Source organism: Symsagittifera roscoffensis, chromosome 3 (genome assembly GCF_963678635.1).
Source record: "Symsagittifera roscoffensis chromosome 3, txSymRosc1.1, whole genome shotgun sequence".
NCBI classification, from domain to species: Eukaryota; Metazoa; Xenacoelomorpha; order Acoela; family Convolutidae; genus Symsagittifera; species Symsagittifera roscoffensis.
The window spans coordinates 59,919,513-59,947,387 of NC_087064.1; the positions used below are offsets into that span (position 1 = coordinate 59,919,513).

The following is a 27,875-nucleotide window of genomic DNA, read 5'->3' on the forward strand; positions in this document are numbered from 1 at the left end:
TTGATTTTACTTTATAGCAAAGATCAGATAGTGAATTTTTTAATCCCCTATTCTTCCTGCGGGTATGCTAGGATATGCTAAGATCCTAGGATATGTTGTGGTGCAAAATTTGAAGCGGAATTATTGGATCAATTTTTTCACGAAAATTTTTCGTATCGTTTCTATTAGTTATGAGAAAGAAAGAAATGAATGAAGGTCATGTAGTCTGAATCTTTTTTCGTTTTAGTTAAGTGATATCTACAACAATAGCAAAAAGATTTTTCTAGATTTTTTTGCTTACGATTTCTTTAGAATTCATTCAAGAGTTTCACGCTTCATTTGAGACATATCTTTTGATTTTCGGCAGTATATTTTGTATCGCAAGTGGTGCGAAGCTCAGCTTCGCCTCTTTATTGAAAAATTGTAGTAAGTTTCTGTGCCAATTTAACAGACGCTTCATTTAACTGCAGAGTTCGTTTGTGTTATCACCACAAAATATACAAAGTAATAGGAAAACTTTCACAGAATATAAAGTGAAAGTTTTCCCATTAAGCTAAGCTAAAATGCCAAAAGGTAGCCACTGTATGAAAGAAAATCATTTCAATCAAAATTGGCCATCATCATTTTAATTGTTTGCTTGCAAATTTTCTTTTCTAATTAATAACGTCTTTGCTTAAGAAGAAGTAGAGAAATTGTTTTGTCATTTGGGAGTTATGGGAAAGCTCACCCATTTATTTCGATTAGAATAAATTTAATTTTTAGCGCTCTCGACTATTTAATGTTCGTTTCTTTGAATAACCATGGCTTAATGAGGAAGAAAGGCTCTGCGAGAAATAAAGTTTTCATGTCTTGTGTTGTTTACCCAGACCCAAGTTGGAGAGACCCAGCCATTGATTGATGAAATTTTGACGAATATCAACGCCATCATATGCGATCTATCACCACAACAAGTGCAAACTTTCTATGAAGCAATCGGTAAGTGTCGTTAAATGCCAATCGTTTGCATGACTTCTCGGATGAGTAATTTCCAGCAAGTCAAGGAATCTACGAAAAAAAAACAAAAAAAAATACTCCTATCATCACAAAACTCTGCGTTGTTTTAGATACAAAAAATGACAATTTTTAAAGAAAAACTCATTCTGGATATTTTTCATTTTTTAACAGGCCCCTTATGCTGTTCCAAGAGGATAGTGTCATAGTTTCGATTATTAGCACAATCTTTGGACAAATCGGATTGATATTGACTCAATTTGGATTGTCGATTGAGCCATAGCCGTGATATTGCGCCGCGTACCCGTTAAAGTAACACCTACACATTTATAATTAAACTCAAATTGTCAATTTTATGAGAACTTATTGCGGTTGAATTATCCTTGAAGTTATGACCTCTGAGTTGTAACTTTTTCGAAGGGTTTCAAAAAATACATTTTTGATAGCGAGTTGAGATTAATTTCTTGAATTTTCGTCTTATGTTTCAGAGTCACTGAACGTTGTGAAGACGCTTATGATTTTTTGTTTGTTTTTCAGGAAAGTCTTTAAACTTTGTTAGCGGTTTGAATTTTGATTTCTTTTTAATTTCAATTTATTTCTTTAATTCGAAGGAAGGCAAACTCTACTATCGAACAGCGATAGTGTAAAGGCCGCAAAAAACGTGATCTCGGTTTCACAAAAGTGGAATTTAATTGTCTAATTTCCCAGCGAAAAAGAAAGTTTTATCTGATGATCCAGTTTTCTCAAATGGTGAATTGTGTCTAAGTGTCAAATTGCGCTTTCCGAATGGGTTTGGTTCATATTATATCGGCTTTTTAAATTTATTTTGTGAATGGGATTGATCATAAAATTTTCAGTTTCCACACTTGCGGAGCGTTGTCATAGTACAGCACGCTTCTTTTCGACCTAAGTCGCAAATAAAGGTGCTGAATGTTTGGTGGCACCCTTGTATTTTTATATCTGGTTAATTTTTCTACTCGTCATTATATATATTTTTTCTGGATTATTGGTGGCTTGTTCGCCAAAAACAAAACAAACAGGGATTCGGTTTAATTAATTATTTTTTGAGACGCTTATGAAAATGTAAATTTTTGCGAAAACTGCTTAATGATTTTCATAAAATTAGTTCGAATAGAGATTTTCTGCCCCTTTTTGGTGTCTTGATTTTTTGCTAGTTTCTTTTTACGGACCATCTACGACCCTTCGAGTTTTAAGACCATTATTTGTTTTTTTGAGACGCTTAGGAAAATTTCAATGTTCTAAAGAACTGCTTGCTGATTTTCAAAAAGGTGGTACGAATAGAGAAACGGCCTGCTCCGTTGAGCTTGTTTTTTCTGCTAGTCCATTTTTACGGACCAGCTACGACCGTCAAATTTTCAGTGGGGGAGGGGGAATTTTTCACCCATTTTAAGATTGTTTTTGCTTTCTCAGAAAGTACAATGACTAATCCGAGACTAAGGATTCAATCGAATTAATGTGTTCTGGGGATCTCTTCTGCATTAGCTGCTACGCCCTTATTTTGGTAAAGGCTTTATATGAATAACCTGAAGTAAGAGTTTTCTCACTGCATACGAAGCTACGCCTTAAATGCTTTTCGAAAATCATTTTTTAAAAAAGTTTAGACCGTTTTTCGGAGAATTTTGTCAAAAATTACTCAATTCTGAGATGAAGGTTTCAATCGAAATTAAAGTTGCTAGGACATTTGTCTGCATACCGGCTACGTCTTAGTTTTTGCAGAAAAGCAACTTTGATTTCAGGAAAAGTCCGTGATTCGAAATCAACATTTTTTGGAAATCTTTTGACTCTTCTCGAAAACTACGGTGCCAAATATCAGAATAAGGGTTGAATCAAATGGAGTAGCTGTAAGATTATCCCCTGCAAAAGCTTATTTGACCTTTCGGCCAATTGTTTTACTTTGTAAAAGTCAGTCAGGCAAATTGCACTTTCCGAATATGAACGTAGAAATGGCGCGAAAAAACGTGATGGATTTCTAGTTTCGAAAGGAACTTAGTTTTTAGTTTTCCCAGTCGAATAACAACTTAACCTGACACTTTTTTTTCACATTGAGTTAATTTTTATCAAAAGTGTATATCATCAATTGTTCGTGAATTAAAAGAGCTTCAAGGCCATAATTTTTTTCTATTTCAAAGTGTTGATTTTTGTTTTGTTTTTCGTCCTATTTGTTGTCGGCTGAAATTCTTTTTCTTCCGAATGCACTTTATGTTACCTGATATTGTTTTAAAGCAGCTTATCAAATCCTGGGATTTATTTTCTTTATCAAGTTATTAATTAGAATTCGTTCTGTAGTTCATGATTTTACCAATTCTGATATTTATTTTTTGGGTCAGTGGGTTTGGCTTGTTATATTGGCTGATTTAGTTTTTGTTACGTAATTTATAGGGGGAATTTTACATTTGCCTGCTTGAGATAGGTTTGGTCGTAAAATTTTTGATTTTCAATCATGTGGAGCGTTGTCATATTAAATTACCCTAGTTTTTTCCAACCTGAGTCGCAAATATAGGTTTTCATTGATTGTTGGCACTTTTGTATTCCTAAATCTGTTTAATTTTTCTCCTTAGCATAATTTTTTTCCAAGTTTGTTGATGGCTTGTTCTTTTTTGGTAAAAAACAGATAATATGAAAATAAAAGGGAATCAAGAAAATATATATTTTTTAAACGCTTAGAAAAATTTGATTGTTCTAAGGAACTGCTTGGTGATTTTCAAAAAAATGGGTACCAATATAGAAACGGCCTGCTCCATTGAGTGGGTATTTTCTGCTAGTTTATTTTTACGGACCAGCTACGATCGTCGAAACTTCAGTGGGGAGGTGAATTTTTGACCCATTTTAAGATTGTTTTTGCTTTCTCAGAAAGTACAATGACAAATCCGAGACTAAGGATTCAATCGAATTAATTCGTTCTTGGGATCTCTCCTGCATTAGCTGCTACGCCCTAATTTTGGTAAAGGATTTAGTTGAATAACCTGAAGTAAGATTTTTCTCACTGCATAAGCAGCTACGCCTTGATGCTTTTCAAAAATAAGTTTAGACCGTTTTTCGGAGACTTTTGATAAAAATCCATCTGTCAATTCTGAGATGAAGGTTTCAATAGAAATTACAGTTGCTAGGACGTTTTTCTGCATACCGGCTACGTCTTAGTTGTTGCAGATAAGCAACTTTGATTTCAGGAAAAGTCCGTGATTCGAAATCACCATTTTTTGGAAATCTTTTGACTCTTCTCGAAAACTACGGTGCCAAATATCAGAATCAGGGTTGAATCAAATAGCTGTAAGATTATCCACTGCAGAAGCGAAGTTTCCAACTTCGGCCATAACCATGGTATGAGTGAAGAGTTATTTGACCTTTGACCGATTTTTGTACTTTCTTCAATTTCCAAAAAACGACGCTGCCTATTCGAAAAAAATGAAATTAATCAAACGGAGATGTAATCTCCCCTGCAAACCCACTTTTGACCTATTTTTGTGCTTTTTTTTATCAATGAATGCTCTTTATTTGCACTCTTTGAGTTTGAAATTTAATCAGCTGAAAGGCAATCAGTCAAATTGCGCTTCCCAAATGCGATCCTGGAAATGGCGCAAAAAACTTGATCAATTCCTAGTTTCGAAAGTGGAAATTATAATTCAGATTTCCTAGTGGAATTAAAATTTTACCTGACACTTAAGTTTTCGCATATCGGGTTACTTTTAGCCCATAAATGTCAATCATAGTTTCTTCTCGGAATTAGAAGAGCTTCAAGGTCATATGTTTTTCTTTGGAAGTTTGAAAGGTGAAATTTTCAAAGAAGAAAACAAAAATCAGAGTATAAGTCTAGGTGATTTTTTTATCAGGAAAAATTTTTGCGGTTTGACTTTGATGTTTTTAAGTTCACTTCATTTCTTTTGGTAAAAGAAGGGCAAACTCCACTATCGAACAGTAAAGGTGTAATCGAAGATTGATTCAGTTTTCTGAAATTGAGTTATTTGTATCAATAAATGCCAAGACTTAATTGTTCTTGAAGTTCAAAGAGCTTTAAGGTCATACATTTTTTGTTTGTAATTCGAGAGTTTTTCAAAGAAATAAGGAAGTTTTTTTAAAAAAACAAGCCGTTTTTTTGGCGTTCATTACTCTGTGCCAACTGTTTGTTGGCTGTGGTTTAATATGGCAATTGTAGCAGCTTAACATTGATGAAGCAAACGTGATGAATTCAAGTGTGCTGTGCTTCAACAGGATACATGATAGGGGCTCAGAACGACTCGACGATCCAGGAGAACTTGATCGAGAGGTTCATGTCTCTTCCCAACCAGACTTGGGACGCAATCATAGCAGAGGCAAGCAATAACCTCACAGTACTGCACGACATTGTGCGCATCAAGCAGATTGTGGGCATTCTCAAGACCAATATCAGGGCGTGCAAGGCCATCGGCAGCGGCTTCCTCATACAGCTAGGTGGGATAATTGTTCTCTAGAGTCGTGATTGCTCAATAAATACTTTTCCCGACATAGTGTGCCTTGGGTATTATTTTCATAATGAATGAAAGATAAAAATAATTTGAAAGATAAAAAATAATCAATCGGCATCTCTGGGGTCGCGTTGATGAAAAATCATTTCATCGTTTAAGGTCGCATTTACCTCGACATGATCAACGTCTACAAGTGCATGAGTGGGTACATAACACAAGCACTTCACGACAAACCCCCCACGATGGTACGCGACCCGGTCATCCGAGGCATGCTGAGTGTCAAGAAGGAATCGCTTCGACTCATATCCGAATTCGTAACCAGGTCGAATGATGCCGAAACCATAAAAAACCAACTTTTGGGACCCCTTCTCGAAGCAGTTTTAGTAGACTATGCAAACGGAATTGCAGCTTCAAGAGAACCAGAAGTGCTCAGTACGATGGCAATTATAATCACAAAACTGGAATCGCTGGTTGAAGATCATGTTGGCGCCATTTTTCTGCAGACGTTTGAGTGCACCTTGGATATGATTAACAAAAACTTTGAAGATTGGCCTGAGCACAGAGTCAACTTTTATCAGATGATTCAAGCGGTGGTCAAACACTCTTTTAACGCTCTTTTGAAACTAACCTCGGAACAATTTAAATTAGTGTTGGATGCGATTATCTGGGCTTTCAAGCATACAATGAGAAACGTCGCAGATATCGGACTGGAAATTCTGTACCACCTTTTGGAAAGCATGTCACGGGAATCGAGTGCTGCTGCTGTGTTTTTTAAAGAATACTACACCTCTGTCATAGAGCACCTGTTTAGCGTAGTTACTGATTCAACGCATACTGGAGCACTAAGTATGCATGCAAATATCCTGGCCTTCATGTTTTGCGTGGTGGAGAAAGGTCAACTGACAGTGACATTGAATGAGTCAGCGCCCGATAATGTCACTTACGTGAAGGAATATGTAGGCACACTTTTGAGAAACGCCTTCCCTCATCTGACTTTGCAGCAGGTATTTACACATTTATTTTCATCGGAGCCGTTTGTTAACAGGAGTTTCTCGCGTTTTGAACCTTGAATCGGTTAAAATTATATGAGCTGGTTTGACAGAATTTTTGCTTGTATCAGCTTTAGATCGTGGCGGTTTGTCGAGCTGAATCGAAAAATCGAACCCACAATATTTACAGATTGATCCACTTTTCTGCAACTTGGGTTAATTTTATCACAAAAGTGTCAATTATGTTTTCTCTTGAAATTCAAAGAGCCTTAAGGCCATATATTTTTTAAATATCGAAAGTTGACGTTTTTTCATAAAACGGTCGTTTTTTTTTTGTTTTCCTGCGTTCATGATTCTTTTCCAATTGTATGTAGGTTATGTCATTAATTTTTAAGTGTTAATGAACAAAGTGATTCATCTCTTATTCAGGTGGTGTGTTTGTTTTTAGGAAAATTTATTTACGCTCGAATTGATCTTTCGCTATTTGATTTCTGCATGTAAAATTCAATTTTTACCAGGGGCGGAATTAAGGGGGGACGCCCCCTTCCTCCTTAAGGATTCGACCCACTGCTGACCAAATGGGTCCCTCGTTGGTACTATTTTAGGACATCCATTTTGGCTGATCGGCACTAAAATCTTTCTAAAGGCGCTTTTGGCGCCAATTTATACTAATTTTGAAGGGAAACTTAATTTTTTGTGTGTCAAAATTATCCCAAAAGTGCCTAAAAACCTAAAAACGCGTTTTTTAGCCTGTTCTTTCAAAAATTTGACTGCGGTGAAAAAATTAGTAAAAATGGGGTCTTTATAGTGACTTGGGAGAGCTCAGAAAATCAAATTGGTCGACCCAAAAAAAGGTCGACAAAATTTTCAGAAAATCCGCCTCTTTCGAGAAAATCTTGGATCCGCCCCTGATTTTTTCATGATTTCCCAGCAGGGGCGGATCTAGGATTTTCTCGAGGGGGGGGCGGATTTTCAAAAAAAATTCGAAAATTTTGACGACCTTTTTTTTTTTTATGTCGACCAAATTGATTTTTGGAGCTCTCTCAAAGCACTTTTTTGCCCCCATTTTGGCTAAATTTTCTGCGCCGCAGGCAAATTTCTGAAAAAACAGTCATAAAAGCCGTTTTTGGGCACTTTTTGAAAAATGTTGACAAAAAAATCGCGTTTTTTTTCGCGCGCGCTCCCCTCAAAGTTAGTATATATTGGCGCCAAAGGCGCCTTTAGAAAAATTTTAGGGTCGGTCGGCCAAAAATAGATTTCTGAAAAAGTATCAAAGGGGGGACCCTTTGGGTCGGCAGGGGGTCGAATCCCTGAGGGGGGGCGTCCGCCGCCCCCCCCCCCCCCCCCTAAATCCGCCCCTGTTTCCCAGCGTCATAGATCAAAAATTTGTCAGTTAAAATGCTGACGCAAGTAAGGTGATTGTAAAACCACTAAGCAGCTCTCCTTAGAAGAAATGCTGAAAAACTCCTTTAACACCCAATAAACCTTCAATTATGTGATTTTTTTAACATAATTTCAAGTAGTTTTTTGAAGGGTGTTAGATCCATATTTTTCTTGATGGATAATCAATATGTGAAACGACATTCAAAATATCGAACCGCCGACCCCAGCAAATTTTTTCTCTGGCAATTCAAATAAGAAAAGTAGTAAACTGTTTTGGCGAAATTTTGATTTAAACGTAATATTTTTTTCGTATTTTTCGTAATATTTGTTGTCGTCTTAATATTTTGTAAGTATTGGGCTTAAACTTGTTTGGCTGTTTGTTTCAGGTGCAAGTATTCGTCACTGGTCTGTTCAGTCTTGATGAAGACAACGCCCAGTTCCGAGAACACCTTCGCGACTTCCTGGTCCAGATCAGAGAGTACGCTGGCGAGGACGAGAGCGACCTCTACCTCGAGGAACGACAGCAGGCACTCAAACAGGCCGAGGGTGAGAAGGCGGCTTTAAGGAAGGCAGTGCCTGGAATCCTGAACCCCCATGCTGATTTCGAGAAGGCGGTAGCCATTGATGAAGACATGAGCTGAGATACCCAATATGGAAGATACAGAGGGTATTAGATTAATAGGTTTTCCAGGAGTGACTTTTTGGAATTGGAGGTTCGAAAAACTAAACTGAAAAGATAGTTGAACCGTCCAGGATTGAAAATTAGATCTTAGGTTGTCGTTGTTTGTTATTTACGCAAAGTTGGAAGTGTTTCGTCTCCATGCAATGAATGTTTCGATTGTGAGATTCTGACAATCAGCGAAAGCTTAAAATTTGTGAAATATATTGTATCAATCAAGTATTCGTTGTTTTTACCAGATGAGGAAACACGTACCAATAGTTGTATACCCTGTGCTTTGTTTTGAAATTAACTCATTCATAATACCTCAAACAAAACTCTGCAGCTGACATTAAACGATTTGACAATAAAATTGCTGCAGAGTTTAGTTTCTGATTTTCTGACTGTATTATAAATAAAAAGGAAGCATTTATATAGCGGACTGAAATCAAGAAACCGTATTCTAAGAGTTAAACTGAGGAATCTTTTTGAAAAAGTTGGACAGTCGAAGCAATATTTAGTTGCTGTGTAAATAAAGCTGAAATTCGTTATAGAGAATTTTTTAATTGCTAGGTATAATAAAACTGAAAATCTATTTATCAAACGCGATCAGAAAAGGGCTTTGACAATGAAAGACAGAAAAGTTAATGAATATTCTAATCAATTTCATGTTTTAATAACACGCAACGTTATTAACAAGCGTTATCGAAAGTGTTATTATTTTAGTTTGCTTTATGGAATCGGAAGGAAGGTTTTCAGAGTTGATGAAAGTTGTGGAGACTCTATTAGTAGGGCCTAGTGATTTTTTTCAGGAAAAGACTTGGAAGGTTATTTTTCGCGGTTTCCTTTGTTAAAAGGTAAGAAAACTCCGCTATCGAACAGCAAAAAGCATTAAGGTCACGAAAACGTGGTCTGTTTCTAATTTCTCAAGTGGGTTCTCATTTTAACCTTTGCGATAACCAAGGGTGTTGCAAACGGGCCTTTCCCGTATACAACTTTGTTCACAGAATTGCTAAAATTTGAAATTTCATGTTTCACCTATATAGAGCTCGCTTGCTAAGTAGTTATATTGCGTGATTTCTGTGTAGTTGGTATATGCAGGATCTTCCGGTTGACATTTGCCGAGATATTGAGGGACAAAACTTGGTTGTTCGTAATAGTGAATTGATAAAAGTTGTTTAGATTCTTAGTTCCAATTTAATATTTATTAGTCAAGCTTTGACTAAGAGGAAACATAGATTTAGATTCAGAATAATTTTACATCTAGCAAACGATGTATCAAAACAACAGAGTGATTACGCACAGCGTGACACTCAATATAGGCCAAGCCAGTGACCTTGAACATAACTGGTAGTGAAATCAGCAGCATATCTGCAACAAGGCAATAAGTAAGCGAGGTACCGAAGGTCACCTCATGACATTCCCAGCGGAAGGGAAAATTTTTGAAATAGAAATCAAACATTTTGTAATCAACAAACTCCACCCAGATGGGCATTAGATAGATAGCACCCCTATCCCTCAAAAATGCAGGGTGGCAAAAAAATAGATTGTATAAAGTTTTGCAAAAGTTTTGGACAGTTTGATAGATAAACAATAGTCAATCTTCATCTTGAGTTTTATTGACCAATGAGGAGAATGACGCCTCCGGCGGAACCTGTTGAGTTCGGTCACGAATGAGCGCTCTTCTAGGTGAATGCGAGGACGGTAAGACGCTCTGAGAGGGTAAGTCAGAAACCTCCTCCCCCAATAGTGTGTCCTCTTCCACAATTTTAACGGAGTGCCGTAAAGGATCTCTAAAGAATTTCGTTGTCTTCTTGCTACGTGATGAGGTCCTGACAGCTTCCGAGTCATCCACTACAGGCTGAGCGGGGAGAGAAAGAGAAGGATATGATGAGTGTGGTTCTGAAGGTACATGTTGTGCAGGTTGAACAAAACCCTCGAAAGAAATATCAGCAGGTGACAAAAACTCAGTTCGGGTATTCACTACTGTAGGATTAACAGGCTGTGTGATAGATGGGGAAGAGACAACAGTATCCATTGTAGACTGCTGCGGAGTAAAAGTCGAGTCAGCAAATGTGACTGGCGGCAAATCATCCTGTAGCCTTGGTCGCTTCTCCACTGGGGTAGATTCCCGAACCAACTGCTGAGTATTCGGACCAGATGAGCCCTCACTAGACGAATCGGCTGTTAGATCCACCACCATTGGCTTTGATACGCTAGGGTCGTCCGGGCGTTTCTTTAACAGAGTTGGTTGAGAGGAGCGAGTAACTGGCCTTTTCCCCACACTGTGTGAAGTCAATCCTGGTGCTTGGAGGCAATCACCTAATGTGCTTTGAGTCGCTGAAATGTTATTACGGAAGTTAGGCTTAAGACAAGCCCGAGCAAGATCAGCTAGCGCTTTGTAAGGCTCACTCTCAGCAACATTACCCTCCAGAGAAAACATGGGTTTGAATCGTGGGGCAATCGGAGGGCTGGCACTTCCTCTCGGCACTACCTTGGCACGATCCCGACTGTAGTCCTGGCTAGCAATTTGATTAGGCGTTAAGAGGTTGCGCTCAAGTCTTTGTGCTGAAGTATCAGAATTAACGATATTATGAAAAGCCTGTGACCATTCAGTATTTGGCTTACGTCCAAAATGCAACTCAAAAGGCGACTTCTTAAGTATAGAATGATTACTCTTGCTAATGTCTTCAATTATCCGATGGAGTATCTCTTTAAAATTTTTAAAATGAGGATCAAGTTTCGCCGTGCCCAATTTGCGTTTTTTAGTCTGTATCATACGTTCAACTAGACCAGAACCTCTATGATCGCTAACGGGTGAAAGGATATGTTTAATACCTCTACTAGAACAAAATTGTTGTACTAAATCGTTTTTAAACCCAGCCATGATCAGTCCTGATAGAATGAGGTCAGCCATGAATACGGATGTAAGATTCAAGGAATTTAGTAACCTTCTTAGCGCCAGTAGTTTTAGTAATAAGAACGGAAGGAAATTTCGAGAAAGGATCAATAACTACTCAAAGGAATATCTTCGCACCTTTGTCATCCAATATAGGACCAGCAAAATCTAACTGCAGTTTCTGATTTGGCCCCGTTAAATTTGGTAACGGTTGAGCGGTATGAAAAGTTTTAACAGGCTTAAGGTTCTTACCATACAACGTGCATTCATGGCATTTCTCACAGGTTTCAACAATCTGTCGGTTTAAAAACGGCCACCAAATGTACTCTGAGGCTGACATCATGGCCTCTTGTCCGGGATGAGAACGATGAAGACGAGCGAGGACAGCTTGCCTCAAGGCTTCAGGGATTGCTAACTTGTTGTCAGTGATCACGCAATTATTGACGACCGCTGCCTTGGGCCAGATTTGAGCCATGTAGGCCCCGAGTTTGTTGAAGCTAGTGACATCCTTATTGATAATAGCCGGTTTCATCGGGCCCAGGAAACGATCTTCCTCCGTGAGCTCTGCTAAAAGATCGGCGTCGAACAAACCTGGTAGTCCCACAATATCTTTCTTAGACTTTAAGAGAATATGTTTACCTCCGTTAACAGCAAACACGCCAACTTTAGCGGCCGTGTGGATTTTACCCGGTCGCGATAAGCGGCACCACCTCATAGCCTCCAAAAGTTGGCTGTGTCCCTCCTTTCTGGAGATGGTCTTGGCGGCAACAAAACGAGTTTTTGCTGCACGCTCCTGTTTCCAATTATGCTGTCGTACCTGATTCAGATGAGAGATTCGTCCTACCTGACGAGATCTCATTGTGGGACGCGGGCGCGGTCGTCTGAAATTTCGGGAACTCAGAGGAAAGTTTTCCACAAAAAGGAGGTCAGTTTGTTCCGCCGTCGAGTTGAGTAGTGTTTGTGAGTCAGGGGGATGAACAAGTGTAGAATGTAAGTCGTCGGCAGTAGGTTGGGGGGAAGTATCTGGTGGTAGAGTCGGATTTGAGGAGTTCATAATGTCACTATGAGTTGTTACAAAAGAAAAAGATGAGAAGAGAGAGTTACGACTGTTTTGAGCAATTCAGGTCGGAGACAATGATTAAGAGCGAGCGAAACCGGTCTACGACTTTTAATTTGCATACCCGTTTCTGATTGGTCGACACTTAAAGAGCATAACGCAACGCCCTCTCTCGGTGAGATACTTGAAACGCGTATTTGCATAACGTGATCTGATTGGTTGACAGGACGAGTTGGTTTCAAGACACCCCCTACCGGAATAAATTTTGATGAGGACAAATAAAATTTCAGAGTGTGAGGATCAATGCCCTCTTGCGACGAAGAACATAAACCGTCTCCTAAATTAATCATGTTGAATGAATTTATAAATGTCAAGGCCGAATTAAAAGCCTCAATGGACTTAACAACAAAAAGTTCATCATAAATCGAAGGCGCTGGAGCTGAAAAATTAGGATAGCGGGACAAATAGTCCACATTACCCAATGTAACCCCAGGGACATGAATAGCTTCGAAATCAAAGGGTAACAAACGATCCGCTCAACGTGAAAAGCGCGACTGATAGACTCGTTATTATAATTTTCACTCAATGCCGAAATAATGGCTTTATGTTCCGTCAACACTTGAAAACGATTACCCAACAAATACGTACGAAAGTGCCCACACGATTGCCAACAACTCTAATTCATTTGTACTATACTTCGTTTCTGCATTTTTGAGAAAACGCGAAGCAAACGCAGTTGGAGCCCAAACTCCCGGTTCAATCTTCTGCTCAAGACAGGCTCCTAGTCCGTTATGACTAGCGTCACATTCAACTCGAGACTTTTTCGAAGACTCATAATGGAACAAACTGGGGATTTTAGCCACCAGGTTGATATTACTCTTGAAGGCATTATCCTGTTCCTCTCCCCACCGAAAAGACTGTTTGTTACATGCTTTTAAGAATTGCCGAAAATGAACTTTATAAGTATGTAAGTCAAGTATAAACCGTTGTAGATGATTTAGCGTTCTCATAAATGAACGAAGCTGTTTCAAAGTTCTTGGGGGTTTAAGTGATTATATCGCGTCTATCTTTGAAAATTTGGGAGAATAACCGTCCTCATTTATATCGTAACCTAACCAAGTTAACTGGTTCACCGAAAATTCACACTTACTAAGCTTCAGTGCCCAGCCTTCTGCATCGAGCCTCTGCATCACTTTCTCAGCCAAGTTGTTATGTTCTTGAATGTCTCCCTTCGTGACTACTAAGATATCGTCCAAGTAACAAATTACACCCTCCAATCCTTGTAAGGTACAGTCCATCGCCTTCTGGAACTCGGTTGGCAAGTCTGTTAAAGCATAGAACCCAGTCTTGAACCTATAGGTCCCCGTAGCATCCCCACACAAGATATTGAAGTTACAGTGACTACTGGTAACAGACGATAGAGGCAGTTGACTGAAAGCGTACTTCAAGTCTAATGAGGTAAACCAAACCTTTCCAGGTACATCTTTGGTGATTATCTGAGCCACGGAATCAATAAGCTCATGAATGTTTGGCATCTGGTATTTGTTTTTCCAGATCTGCGCATTCATTGGCTTAGCATTTAAGGCAAGTTTGATTGAACCATCCTTTTTGGCTGTCAACACAATGGGCGCTATGAAATAATCGGTCGTACATTTATCCAGTTTCTCGATGTGACCCTGCTTCAACCACTGCCTGATCTCATTAGCAACTCTGTCCTGGATATGAATCGGAACTTTACGTCCTTTTTGTGTATACTTTGTGGTTCTTGGATCTTCCTAATCGACTTAACACATGTGCATATTTCTTGGCAAAGAAAGAACTCCATTAATCGGAAATCGGTTCCTGATCCTTAACTTCAAGCTGCTGGACGGGCTCTGCCCTCAGTTGAGTAGTCACCACACCTAATTGATCTTGCAAATTTGAGCCCAACAGATTTCAGGTTCTATTCTCGGAGACAAGGAAACAAGCCTCCTCTACTTTCCAGCCACTAGAAGAGATCGGAAGACAAATTGAGCCAAGAAGACGAATCGGTTTCTTATTATAATCAACATACAGAGTATCTATAGGATATCGTGTGATATCTGGGAATTGGATGGACGGGTTACGCTGAAGTATTAAGTCGCAAGTTCGTTTGTCGAGGAACGAGACCGGACTTCCTGTGTCTACAGTTGAGTAGAAGACTTTGCCCAGTACGCAATTGGATACTGAGGCTTCTTGGTTTCCCTTTGTTTGACTTTAGGAGCTCGATACTATCAATCCTGACAGCACTTTCTAATTGCAAAACACCGTACTCCGGTTCACTATCGTAATCAGCGTCTATAAAATTACAATCGATGAGGGGGTCTGTCACCTCCTCATTATCGTCAACCAAATTTACACGCCGTTTTGATCAGTTACAACATTTGGCAAAGTGATCTCGTTTCTTACAAAGGTTACATGTAACTTCTCGAGCTGGACACGACCTTCTATGATCCGGGCTAAAAGGATTGCTACAGAAATAGCATGATTTGTTGCCTGTTACTTTGCGCGTTTTGTCGATTGAATTGATTCTGAGGAGAATTACGTTTTCCTCGAGACGACTGGATTGAGAAAGTAGGCTCTTGTTTAACTTTTATAGTGCTGGAGAACTGATTATGCGGGAGTAGTTTTTGGAACTGAGCCGACGTACTGGCCCCTTTTTCACACTCCAGTGCGAGTTTAAAAGTGTCATCCAAATCTACTTGCCTTAATTAGTTGTTGCTGAACATCCACATCACGGATTCGTCCGATGAAGAGATCTTTCAAAGTATCCCTCTCTTGAGCATGGGGCCAATTACACAAAGCAATCTGAGCACTGAGACGAGCGTAGACTGAGGAGAAGGTATCGTTTTCCAACATGAATATAGTGTTATGCAGTTTGATACGTTCAACAGTATAATCGCGTTCTACCTTGAACAGTGTCTCACAAGCATTGTGAAAGTCACGAAAAGGAGTAACGCTAATGTCCGTGTGCGGGTAAGAATCTGCGAAACGTCGCTTTCCTTCATTTCCCAAAGCGAAAAACAATCGTGACTTCAGACGAGCTTCAGCTTCGTGAAAAAACCAGTTCTTACTAATTCGAGGGCCTTTTCTTCTGCGCTCGATATTCAATTCATTGATTCTACGAACCGCCGCTTGATCTGGGAGGACTCGAGCATTCGCCTCCCCAGCGTCTTCCGTGGTACCCACTGCCTCTGCTCTCGGAGGGGGTTCGTCAATGACCTCCTCGGGTTCCACTAAAAGGTTCTGAGGATTTATGTTATCCTTCAGCCCCACTGCCAGGAAGAATTGCCCAATCTAAGATTCCCAAAGGAACGGCGGATTGATCGAAGATTTCGCCCAAAAGGGAGGAATACCTAACAGGTCAGTCCTCTCTTCATTCACAGGAACTGCTGGCTGCGCCATGACATTTGCCGAGATATTGAGGGACAAAACTTGGTTGTTCATAATAGTGAATTGATAAATTAGTTGTTTAGATTCTTAGTTCCAATTTAATATTTATTAGTCAAGCTTTGACTAAGAGGAAACGTAGATTTAGATTCAGAATAAATTTACATCTAGCAAACGATGTGTCAAAACAACAGAGTGACCACGCACAGCGTGTTACTCAATATAGGCCAAGCCAGTGACTTTGAACATAACTGGTAGTGAAATCAGCAGCATAACTGCAAAAAGGCAATAAGTAAGCGAGGTACCGAAGGTCACCTCATGACACTGGTGTGCATTTTTTCTTGGCGCTGCCAGAAATTATCGGTTCAATTTAATTTCAGCGTACTGTGTGTCGGCCCTAGGTATGTCGGCTTATTCAACTAATATTTTTTCTTATAACTTATGGTCATATCATATGATATTGGTATAACTCTGACAAGCTTCAAATCAAATTCTCCGCCCATCATTGAAAAAATTGAAGAAAAAAAACAATTTTTTTTTCTTCATTTTTTTGTCTTTTTAGGTAGCTTTATCAGTTTATTTTTCGAAATTTCATGAAGTCTTTCTGAGTGACTTGATTCGTGTATCGTATCTTTTTTGGCAATTTACAGCCTTAATTGATATCAAATCTTAAAGCGCTGTTTTCAATAGTTTTGCTAAAAATTCTAAGGTTTCATCTTAAAAAGTCAAATTTTGTTCATTTTCTGCTTTTTTTCCTGAAACTGGTTGAAGTCTTGTCGTCCTGTGAAATTTTTTTATATTTTTTTCAGAAAGATAATTTGTGACCAAGGTTTTTGGTTTTTAACAAGCTAAGATTTTCTGTGATAACAAAGAAGTGAAAAAGGTATCCGGTTTTTTGCTGCATGGCTTTGGGTTGTTTATTTTTATCCTAAATTTCTTGGACTTAGTTTTTAGCAATTTAGCGTCTTAGCTCTGGTTATTTCGAAGATTTTTTTTTTAAATTGCTTCAAATCTTAGCATATTGAACTTAAAACAATTTTTGTGAAGTTTTAATCTGCGTTTTTACTGCCCTGTAAACTTTGTGAATGCTATTTTAAGGCCGGTTCTCGTGTTTCGTGAAAGAATTTCAACTAAATGAATTCATTTTCAAACAAACGTAAAAAATGTGAGGCTTTTGCGCGCTGATGTTAATTCGACTAGCTGTCATGCTTCTGTTGCATATTCAGTGGTGCGAAGTTCTGCTTCATCTGTATATCATGCTTCCCAGCGGAAAAAATTAATTAATGATTCAGTTCTCTCAAATAGTTAATTTTATCAAAAAAATGTCAATTACTAATTTTTCTAGAAATTACTTAAATACGCGTCAGTTGTTTTTCTGCTTCCTTGCGATCTTTGACTCTTTTCCAACTGTTTCTTGGCTATGTTTTTTTTCCTGAAATTTTACTAGCCTCGGCTTTAAGTTACTTCCGTTTTTGGTTGCAAGATTTTTTGGGCCTAAATGGCCTCGGTTATATTTATTGTTTAAGTGACCTAAATTTCCGTCGTTTCAAGAAAACAAAAGAAGAAAGTCTCAAAGGTTCGGAATTTTATAGCTCAACGTTTTTTATGACATCGCTGTTTGGAAGCTGGGGAGACAAAAGATTTAAGATTCGTAGCGTAAGTGTTGCAATGCTACATCTCACTTTTTTAAAAAATAATAAGTTTTTATATCTATGTTTACATTTGTTGTAACCTTAACAACAATTCTCATGAAGAGGAACTTGGATTTTAATTATTATTGATAAAAACTAAAGCATAAAATTTTAAAACTAAAGCATAAAATTACAGTTTGATAAAAACAAACTGTATTTATGTTTCAATCATGCAAATTATTCTTTTCTTTTTAGTTTTTTCTCCAAATGGATATTAGAAAGTCCAACATTTGATTTTCTTTTTTGCCGCCTCAAGCTTTTCCTTTAGGTATTCACTGTTATCTTCTGTTTCTTGTCCATGATCTTCAGGTTACCGCGTCTAATCGTGAGCATATCAATTTGTCATTTGGTTGGTTGTGGATACCGGAACGCATTAAGCATTAATTCCTTCGGCTAGAATACTTGTATCGTTCGAGCCAGATCTAACGATGTATTCTTGTGTGTTATTTTTTGATTTTTCATGGGTTATTTTGATCCCTGAGAGAAAATTTGACCTGAGCCAGAGTTGAAGAAATATTGATTTTCTCATTGGTTTTGTTCTTAATTAGTATTATTGTTTGAGTAATGGCCATCGGTTATATTTTGGCTTCCGGGATTATTTTAATTAGAGGCCAGCTAAAGCTGGAAATACGTTTTATAATTTTTGAGTTTTTTGTACTTATGCGGAACCCTTTGGCAGGTTAACCTTCGAATAAATCAAGAATTTTCAAGAAACGGTCGAAACATCAAAATCCGAGAGCCATTACTTGTCGTGGAAAACCATCTGGGTTTAGCCGTATATGCAGGGGAGCTTCAAACAAAAGGAATAATTGCATTCTATTTTTGCTGCAATTTTTGTCAGATATTGAATGGCAAGCACTGTTCGTCATTTTTTTTAAAAAAAGATTTCTTTAATCTACGTTTTCTATTTCGCAAAAGTTTCAAAATTTTCTTTTTTATCTTTATAGTGATCGGAGCTTCATAACCACTCTTTCGCTGATTTGATTGAGGCCAACTTGTTCCTCTGCGAGGCTTTTTGGTAGCTTCCATTGAATTGCAGATTTACACAAAATAGGTTCACCGTGGAAAAGCTGGTCGAAGCATATGACACGATTGAGGGCAGTATACAACGACTGAAAGCCTGTCCCTTCCAGAGACCCGATACACAAAGTACCATCACGAGTTGAGCCGTGCCGTTTATGAAAATTGACTGCATCTCCATTCACCAGTCGAAACGGTCGCATGGATGCTGTAATCCTTGGTTCCATTTTCTCGACTTGAACAACTATTTACTTGATACTACTTTTATAGGCCAGCAGTCATTGGGAAGATCGTCGAGCTTGATTTTGGAGCGTGCTTGAACGCTCTCCATTGTTGTCTCTTTCAGTAGAACGTACTTGGGAATCTGGTCTGGTTCGCTAACAAGGGTTGAATCAGGATCACCCGGATCAAGAGGATACTTGACAAACGTTGGATTAGGCGAGTCTTGCTAAACAAAGCCGCCATCAACTCCAATTCATCCATCACCAACACCATGCTTGACGTCACACTTGTGGTAATCATGCGGAGATATATGAAGAATAGGTGGCAAAAACTGCAGTTTGGAATCACAAGTTTTTCAGAGATAGTTGGTTGCCTGAGCTATTCGAGCCTTACTTGAGTCGTCTTGAAAATAAATTTGGCTTTAAAGGCCAAAACCATTTGAGTTTTTTCAGCTGCAACAGTGCGCTATGATCATATGCTGACGAGCAAGATTCTTAACCGTTGCTGGGGGAACCACGGCTGCGCTTGAGGTATAGGAATGCATCTGGAGTTCAAAGTGACCATTGAAACAAAAGAAGGCGGCGGAGATTGTAGGCGGCGTCAATTATCGAGTAACTATTATCGAATAATCGCATGTTGTTGATACAAATAGCTGCGGTGAAAGTTTTTGTATAGAAATCGTTCGTAACTTTCGATGCTGATCGACCTGAAACACATAAGTACTGATGATATAGATTTTAATTAGTTTTAACCACATGGCCTGTCGGTCGATAGAGGACAAAATACCACAAGTTATTGTGAAGGGAAGCAGCGAAGATGTGTTGCATCGTCTGGCGTACCATCTGTAGTTGATTATCGCCTGCTGTAGTTTTATGAAAGCAATCCTCAAATAACAAAAGGTAAGCTGCTAGAATGGTGAACACAACAGCTTGTTCTGTCTTAAGACATAACGCAATAACTGTGCTACGGATAGTACATAACTAGGAAAAAGATTTGACGTCAGACACAATTGACAGATGAGTTGCTGTGGTTCCATTGAAAACATCCATAACGTGAAGGAAGCGCTCACGAGAATTCGCCTACTGAGATGTAGGCTGAAAACAGAAGATAAGCCTCATCATCATGGACTATATCGTCAGCCACATCAGTAAGGGTACTGTCTCACTGAGATTCACGCGTGGGATTACTTGTAGGAGTTATCTCGGTCGTTGGTTCTGGATTTCGAACTGAAGACATCGCAAACTTTCAGCGTTCAGTTGAATCAATGCGTCGAGCCCTGATGACAAGTCTGCAGCATTTAATTTATCTTCGGAATCAAAATTTATCCCTCTTTTTTCCTGGACTTACCGTCTGCTTTCCCAACATAATACTCTTGACTATGGGCAAGAATTTGATTGACTAAAGGAAGTGTGTGATCAGTAGAGAATATGAATTGAACATACGCGTCATACCATGAAGATGAAGATTCGTAGAGATCATCTATTTTTTCCAAGGTTTGCAAATGCCACGACAAAATCTGGCTATTGCTGAACAATTTTCGCTGATCGTTGTTACTTCATCTCTGTTGCTTTGGTCTGCACCGTCATCCATGATCTTCACGTCGTATAATTGGCGACCATGAAGAATTAACACAGAAGCTCTACTTTTCAATTGCAAGCGATGAGTTGCGAACTGAGGGTGGTTTAGAGTGAATTGCACATTATTTTGCAACACATCTTCGGCGAATCAAATGTGCAGAGGTCACTTTCTCGAAGCAACAATAGTGTTAAGAAGTCAGGAGGAATCGGTCAAAACTTCTCGCAAGCAGTTGAATCTTTCTCATACAAAGCTAAGAATGTATAGTACGGCCAAAAGGCAAGAGAATCGCGAGGTTGAATGGCTCCAATTAGAAAAGTAAAACTTTCAGCCATCCGATTCCCTTAGTGAAATAACTTGTAGTTCAAAATTTTGTCGCTTGAATAGCTTGCTTAAGAAAAACTCTCTCCTCGCGAACCGATTCGGTCTATGAAAAAATTTGAAATTTTTCAGTTTTGTCGATTTATTGACTCCAATTGAAGAACTAGTATTTTTCGCCATCCGATCTCCTTCGTGATATAACTTGAAAATTTGCAAAGTTTCATTGCTTGAATGTTTTGCGTTGGAAAACGTAAGTTTCTCGGAAAAGACGTTTTGCTCTATGAAAATAACTTGAAATGTTTCAAAAAACTAAAAGTTTCAATTAAAAAAGTTTTTCAAGTTTTGCGGACTGATTCGTTTCATGAAATTTTTCAAAGTGTTTTTTAGCTGTAATAGCTTGCTTAACAAAACTTAATATTTTCGCCAGCTTCGTGGATTAGCTTGAAATATTTCGAAGTTTCTTGTCTTCATTTGCTTGCGTAGAAAAACTTGAAAAAAAAATTGCGTGTCAGTTGATCATGGAGACACGCTTGCTTGTTAAGTTAGATCAAGTTTCATTTGCTGAATGGGTGTCAAATTACGCTCTTTAATTACGACTCTTAGTTCCGCAAGGGGATTTCAATTTTTAGAATTACCAGCCGAATGACACCGTCACTTAATGGTCCAGTTTACTCAAAAGGTGCAAAAAAGGAAATACCAATCTTTTAAATTTCTTTAAAAGAGCTTTAAACTGATTGATTTTCGAAGGGAAAATGGTTTGAAAACTGCATCATACCCTGAATCCAAACCCAAACTCTTCCCAGTCACGTGGTCGGAACAATGATAGGATCAAATTAACATCCCCAGATAGAGCGTATTAAAACCCTCCACCCCAGTATGTAATTCCAGATTAAAATGGCTAAGTGTTGCATGTAACATGCTCGATTCTGATTGGCTTAAAATTCTAAACTAGAACCAATTATACATGCTTTCTCCAGCTGCTGATAGGGGATCTTAGTTTGGTCATCACGATAAATTGAGATGATGAGATTTGTACTCAGATTCAAATCAAGATTGGGTGCAGCGTTGGATTTTTCCAGCGTTTCAAGCAGTTATGCAATTTTTTTGAAAAATTTAAGCCAAGAAAGTAAAAATACCAGCTCGTATGTAATTTTAGTCCAAATCAGTTTGTAATTAAAAACTAATTCATCGAGATGGAAACTAATAAAATGGTAAAATTCTGAAAATTTGCAATAATGACTTTTTTTAGCATCAAATGAAACCTGTAGTAGACAGTCCAACATTTCGTAACTGCGAACTTTATTTATACTTAATTGTAATCCATTGAGTAATCTATACTGTTAATTCGAATTCAACAACCTGCGATGAAGTTAACGTACTGCTGCGCACCCAAGTAGTATACCTCCGTATACTGTGCTGTGCTGACCATGTTATGAAGTGATATTAGTTGTTTGTTTGTGTTAACTCTGACGTAACATGGGGACCATCCTTTTTCTCTTTTCCTGCTATAATTTGATGTACTGTATAATTTCCAAGAGCGATACTGTGTTTTGTTCTTTCAAAGTTTGCTAATTTAAATTTTCTTATTTTTTGTTTGTCTCTAAAATGCAATAAACTATTTTTTACACCAATGTTTTGTACTGAGCTTCTCCAATACTACGCCTCTTTGCCAATACAATGCCATAATCAAAGGAAAGAACGAGTGCTTTTAAGGCCAGCTGTGAAAAGTTCTCCCTAAACTACCGAACCCATCTGGTCGCGAGAGTGTTTTCATTGTTACCGTATAACTGCGTAGAATTAATCAAAAATTATGGGAAGAACTTTTTCGCTTGCAAAATTTAGGTGCCGACCGGGTAGTCGGATGAGGTCGAGTTGCGACTGCAAATGCAACACAAAAAAAATTCAAAAAACTGATCAAAGTGTCGAGAATGATCGGTTTGATTTTTTTTTGAATTTGTCTGATTTCAAGCAAATAAACGATCCAGCAGGGTTATTATAGTTAGTTTTGAGCTTTTAAAACTAGATTCTTCTGAGCGCCTTCATAAGTATAAAAGTTTCAGAACGAATCAAAAAAATTTTCGAACATTCAGCTTTTTTTATTTGTAAATTTACATATATTTTTTGAGAAACTCTTGTCAAATAACCCAACTTTATATTGGACTCAACGTTGTATTGGACTTTATAAGATGCTAATTTTCATATAGTACTACTAGCAATGGAACCGATAGTTTCGGTGTAATTTTTAAATAACACAAAATTTCGTAAATGATCCATTTTGGGGTTAAATTTTGGGCCCAAATATTGCAAGAAACTTGCAGCATATCAGTTCTTGTATGTCTCTGAGCCTTTTTTGTTCTCATCATTATTTTCCTAAATTTGACCCAATTAAAGAAAAAAAATTAATTTTTATGATATGTACGGATATTTCAAATGAGCACTGTACTTTTAAACAATTTGATTATTATCAATCAGCATGTCTTTGATTGCTTTAGTTGGCCAGGGAACTAGAAATTGTTTTAGAATTCTTGAATAGTCTCAAGTTGTTCACAGTCAATCGATTATTCACGGTTTGACTTTTGATATCTATCGAAGCTCAATTCGAACTCATTTGCCTACAAGAAGCCATATTACGCTCTACGTCTTCAAATTTGCAAATGCAAAGAAAAAAGTTTTGGACGCGGGTTTAATTTCCTAGGGTTTTTAGAGGAGTAGAAAAAATTACTGAGACCCATTTTCTCCAATTGTGATCATTTTGTGAAACAACTTAAATTAGTTCTTGAAATTGGGAGAGAGAGTCTTAACGTGATGTTATTTTTTTCGCGAACTTGTTGCAATTGCCTGTTGGCTGTTTTCATAAATAAGATCTCACAAGCTCGCAAAAAGCAAACTTATTTCAGTTTTTGGATCCTAAGTTCGAAGTGATTGTTCAAATTTTTGACAATTTTAACAGTCAGACTTTTTGGTCGAATTTCGAGCTAATAAGGTGATCGTATAGGCTTACAATAGCTTATAATACAAGTAATGCTTGTGTTATAGTATGAGCTATTTTTTTTCCAACCTAAGTTGCAAATATTTTTGCGATATACTGTGTTCATTTTGACAGAGTTCATTTGAGGCATAAATTGAGGCATGTTAGTTGGTAAATTTATTTTTTTATCAAATTGACTGGTACTGCTAATGCGTCATAATTGGCGTGCGTCACAAGAAATTTTGTAGACTCAAAGTTTTGCTAATTCAGTTTTTCCCAGTAGCGTTAGCGGTCATATTTTTGCTTGTCTATGCGAAGTGCAACTTCGCCTCTGTTTTTAAGCTTAATTTCAGCCATGAAATCTTAGTTTTATTCAAATAAAGAAAATTTCTGAAGTTTTTAGCGACTACAACTGTTAGGAGTCAGTTGTAGGAGTTAATAAGTTATTGTTTCCTACAACTGTTAATTTTACTTATCTTGACTTTGTATTCCTTTCTGTTTTGTTTCGCTGAAAGAACTCCTCGGCCCAAAATTTTTCGGCCTCTTCTTTGTCGGCTTAGTGATTTAATTTTGGGTTTATTCAAGAGAAAGAAAATTTTAACACCCCCGCGTTTTTCAAGTTGGTTTTATGTTTTATCAATTGAAAGACCGACTACTCCCCTGAGTGCCTCTATACTCCCCTAGTTTTTTTTTACTTGACCCCTTTTGTCTACAGCCTTCGAAAAAATCTGCGGGGAATATTTGACCTACATTTTTGATTTTTCGTTTTCTCGACAACTACTTCTCTCAAATCGGTTTTGAGGAAATTTTTTGGCTTCCATGAAAAAAAGTTTTTTTTTTCGAAAAACTCCCTGCATGAGCGTCTGCGCCCAAATTTCTCTTTCACAAAGTTATGGCCCTCGGAATAGTCAAATATTCGACTTTTGACCGTTTGTGAATCTTTTGACTTTTCTCGAAAACTACCCTCCATATCTAAGATTTTGGGTTCAAACGAAATTACAGGCTGAATAAATCTTTTCTGCATAAGCGGCTATGATCCTCGGAAATGTCAAAGTTTTGATTTGTTGCCAGTTTCTTGGACTTATCTCGCTAACTATCCTGCCAAATCTGATATCATTGATTTAATCGAAACAACGGGTTGTTGAAAGCCTAATTTTATTAGTGGTTATGCCCAGTTTGTTTAAGAAGAAAAGTTACGACCTTCAAACAAGTCGAAGTTTTGAAAATTTGATAGTTTTTTCTGTATAGCAAATTCATTCAATTTCAAACACGTACCTCCAGCTTTAGTTGTTTTTTTTTATAGAGACATACGAAAATTTTAGTTCATTTTTAGTTTTTTTCAGCATTTAATTTTTTTCCACTTCGTATGTTTGTGTTGTATTGCAAGTGGTGCGAAGCTCCGCTTCGCCTCTGTGTTAAAACTTTGAAACATGAATTTCATTTTTATATTTACAGTGGCGATTAAAAATGATTTGGGGAATGTATCCGCTAATTTTATAGTTGGTACAAACTATCAGAAAGAGTTAATTGTGGCTGATATTGTGTGATAACTACTTTTGCTGCTACTGATTACGGCTCTTGATGCGAGCTATACTGAGCTTGCAATTTTTTCCATCGTTCTGATTGACACATCTTTTGCACACAGCAAAGCCTCTTTTAGGAAATGCTCGAATATGCTGACGTTCTTCTTCGTGAACGAATTTTCCTCAACAATTCGACTGACTGACGTATTCTGCCAAGCGATCACTTTCTCTAAACTCAGCTTCCATTTTTTCCCAGCTAACGCATAGTGCAGATCCTTGCTTCGTTTTTCCACCTCATTCACTATGAAATTAGTGACGTGATCTTTCTCCTCGCGTTTCAATTCTCCGATTTGTTCGATGTCTTCGCTTCTAAGTCGGAAACATTGTGCGTAGAGAACTAGCTCGTCTGTATAGACTTGTGGCAACTGTTTGTTCAAGTTGCCCTGAAATTGTTCACAAAATGCAGCATTGAACGCAATTTTGCCAACTCTCTCTTCCATTATTTTGAATTTTTCCTCGGCAACTGCATTTCCGCGCCAAGCTCGCAATGAAATTGTCCAAGCAGTCCTAATTTCGCCATGAGGCAAATCAGTCGTGATTTTCTGCATCAGCCCTGAAAAATCGTGCGAGGAAGGATCCTTGCTATTGACCAAGAATAAGTTGATAGGCTTCCGCTTCAACCCCAAACCTTGGATTTCAGTCAGGAGGTTTTCGCGAACGCGACGTTTTACCTCATTCGAGGGTCGTGTCGATTTGACCTTTTTTGATATCGTTGAGTCGATTTTTGTTTTGACGAAGTAAACCGGCTTTTGGTCGCCGTTTAGTTTCTTCAGGCACGTGAGCAAGTATTTTAACTCTGTGTTCAAGGTGCTCGGAATAAGAACGAGATAAGCGTCGAGTGACTCGACTGTTCTTTCAACTCTTCTCGTGTAAGTGTCCACATTTCGTTCATCGTCTGCTCTCGGCAAGCACCAGAGTTTTATATTCTGGTTTTCGGGGTGTATGTATGACACAGGGTGATCTATTTTCTTGGAAACACAAATAAAAACCTTTAAATACTCAGCAAACAGAAAATACATTCAATGAAGATTTTCGAGGTTATGTTCAGTCAGCAGTGGATTAAGAATTGATAATTAATTCTTGATTTTTTCGAGGAAATGAAATTTTTTTTGCGTCCAAGTGCCTCTCAGGATTTCATCATCCTCGCCATTCAAAAAATTATTGTTATACGACATATAGATTTGGCCGGCCAGCTCTATTATATTTTTCTAAAGGCTTATTGAGAGCCCATAGAACTTTATTTTGAGAGATTAAAATTTCTTGGCCAAAGCCTTCCATGCCCAAAACTTGAATTTTTCAAACTTCTTCAAAATTGGGTCTTTTCGTCAAAATAAAGTCTTTGGTATTTCAAAAGAGCTCGCAAAATATGTTAAGTCAACCTAATAAAAGTATCGATCTAATTTTACTTTGCATGTGCGGTTCAAACTCAATAACACGCCAGTAGACATCTCACCTCGTGGTGGTGGTGATGATGATGATGGAGATCGTGACCTTTGTCCGGCTCCTCTGCATTCGGTAAACCGAACATGCTGTGAATCAGTGTCTTTTTTCCTTGTCGTTTCGACCCAATGAGTCCCAAATTGACCCTTTTCGTCTGCCAGTCTAAAATTCCGGCTGACATTTTTGCAAACATATTTTCCATGGAAATTTCCGGATGCTCTTTCAACAATCGATGAAATTGCTCGAACTCGGCGTCGACCGACATTTTTTGGTCAGTTACTTCAAACACAGTCGTAAATTATGTAGTTTTCTTTTCACTTAGATATTTTACCAATCGGTTATTTTGTGTGAGTTTCTGCTGAAACGCTAAACAATTTTCAATCAATCTATGTTTTGTTTTGCTCTTAAGCACAATACATTTTTGCCGTTTTTAAAATATTTAATTAAACTCAAAAGCCAATTTTCGATCGCGATAAATTCTTCATTTTGTCGTGAACTTTGTAAGTGTTCTCTGGTCAATTAAAGATTTCAACTTGAGAAGCGGTGATTTTGTTGTGACGTCTGTAGTTTGCCAATACGCTTTTTTACGTCAGGTGTCAATGAAAAGCGCATTTGATGCCGATAATTTTCCATAAAAATGATGTTGTTTTGTTTCTGTCATGCAGTTTTACTCTGGAACAACCTCCAGCAATGTCGTATCAGCCTAACTCTTAGTATCAGCTTCAGGCTGTTTCAGGCTGCTCAGGTGAAACTTGATGAGCTACATATGCAAAACTGAAAAAAAACTACTTTTCTTGATCAACCGTTGTTTCTTGCTCTCAGTATTTATTACCGACAAAAATTTCTAGCCCAGTTTTAATAAAATTTTCATGGATGATTCCGAGCTATCATTGATCGATTAGTTAGCAATTATTTATTGACAACTTCTATAAATTACGAAAGTTTTACCGTTAATTTATCGATGGAAAGTCTAGCGCTGCATTAGCGAATTAGCGATAATTTAGCGATGGAAAAAAATAGCGCTGAATTAGCAATAAAAAGTCACTAATTAATTCCTGGGAAATATAACTTTTCACAGATAAAAGTAAAACATTTAGGTATAAATTGCGCACTTTAATAGAATATACCTTTACTTTTTTTATTTTCGATTTTATTCGAATAGAGTTGAAAAAAAAGTTTGGCCATTTTAGCTCAAATTTGTTAAAATTATTAAAAATTTTATGGAATGTCTC

At 37.8% G+C, this 27,875-nt stretch overlaps 2 protein-coding genes across 2 annotated transcripts; one reads left to right on the forward strand and one right to left on the reverse strand.

The window, feature by feature from the left end:
- The first annotated feature begins 847 nt into the window (after nt 1-847).
- Nucleotides 848-9,123, forward strand: LOC134841423 (exportin-1-like). The gene is made up of 4 exons (XM_063857397.1): nt 848-954; nt 5,197-5,415; nt 5,589-6,433; nt 8,188-9,123. Exons 2-4 carry the CDS (start codon nt 5,202-5,204, stop codon nt 8,440-8,442), a joined length of 1,314 nt encoding a protein of 437 aa, XP_063713467.1. The 5' UTR covers nt 848-954; nt 5,197-5,201; the 3' UTR covers nt 8,443-9,123.
- A 15,957-nt stretch (nt 9,124-25,080) lies between these two features.
- On the reverse strand, nt 25,081-27,062 carry LOC134842563 (uncharacterized). Its single transcript, XM_063858957.1, has 2 exons — nt 26,657-27,062; nt 25,081-26,171 (listed from the first exon to the last, which is right to left on the reverse strand). The coding sequence occupies exons 1-2, from the start codon at nt 26,906-26,908 to the stop codon at nt 25,209-25,211; spliced, it is 1,215 nt and encodes a 404-aa protein (XP_063715027.1). The 5' UTR covers nt 26,909-27,062; the 3' UTR covers nt 25,081-25,208.
- Nucleotides 27,063-27,875: the final 813 nt, after the last annotated feature.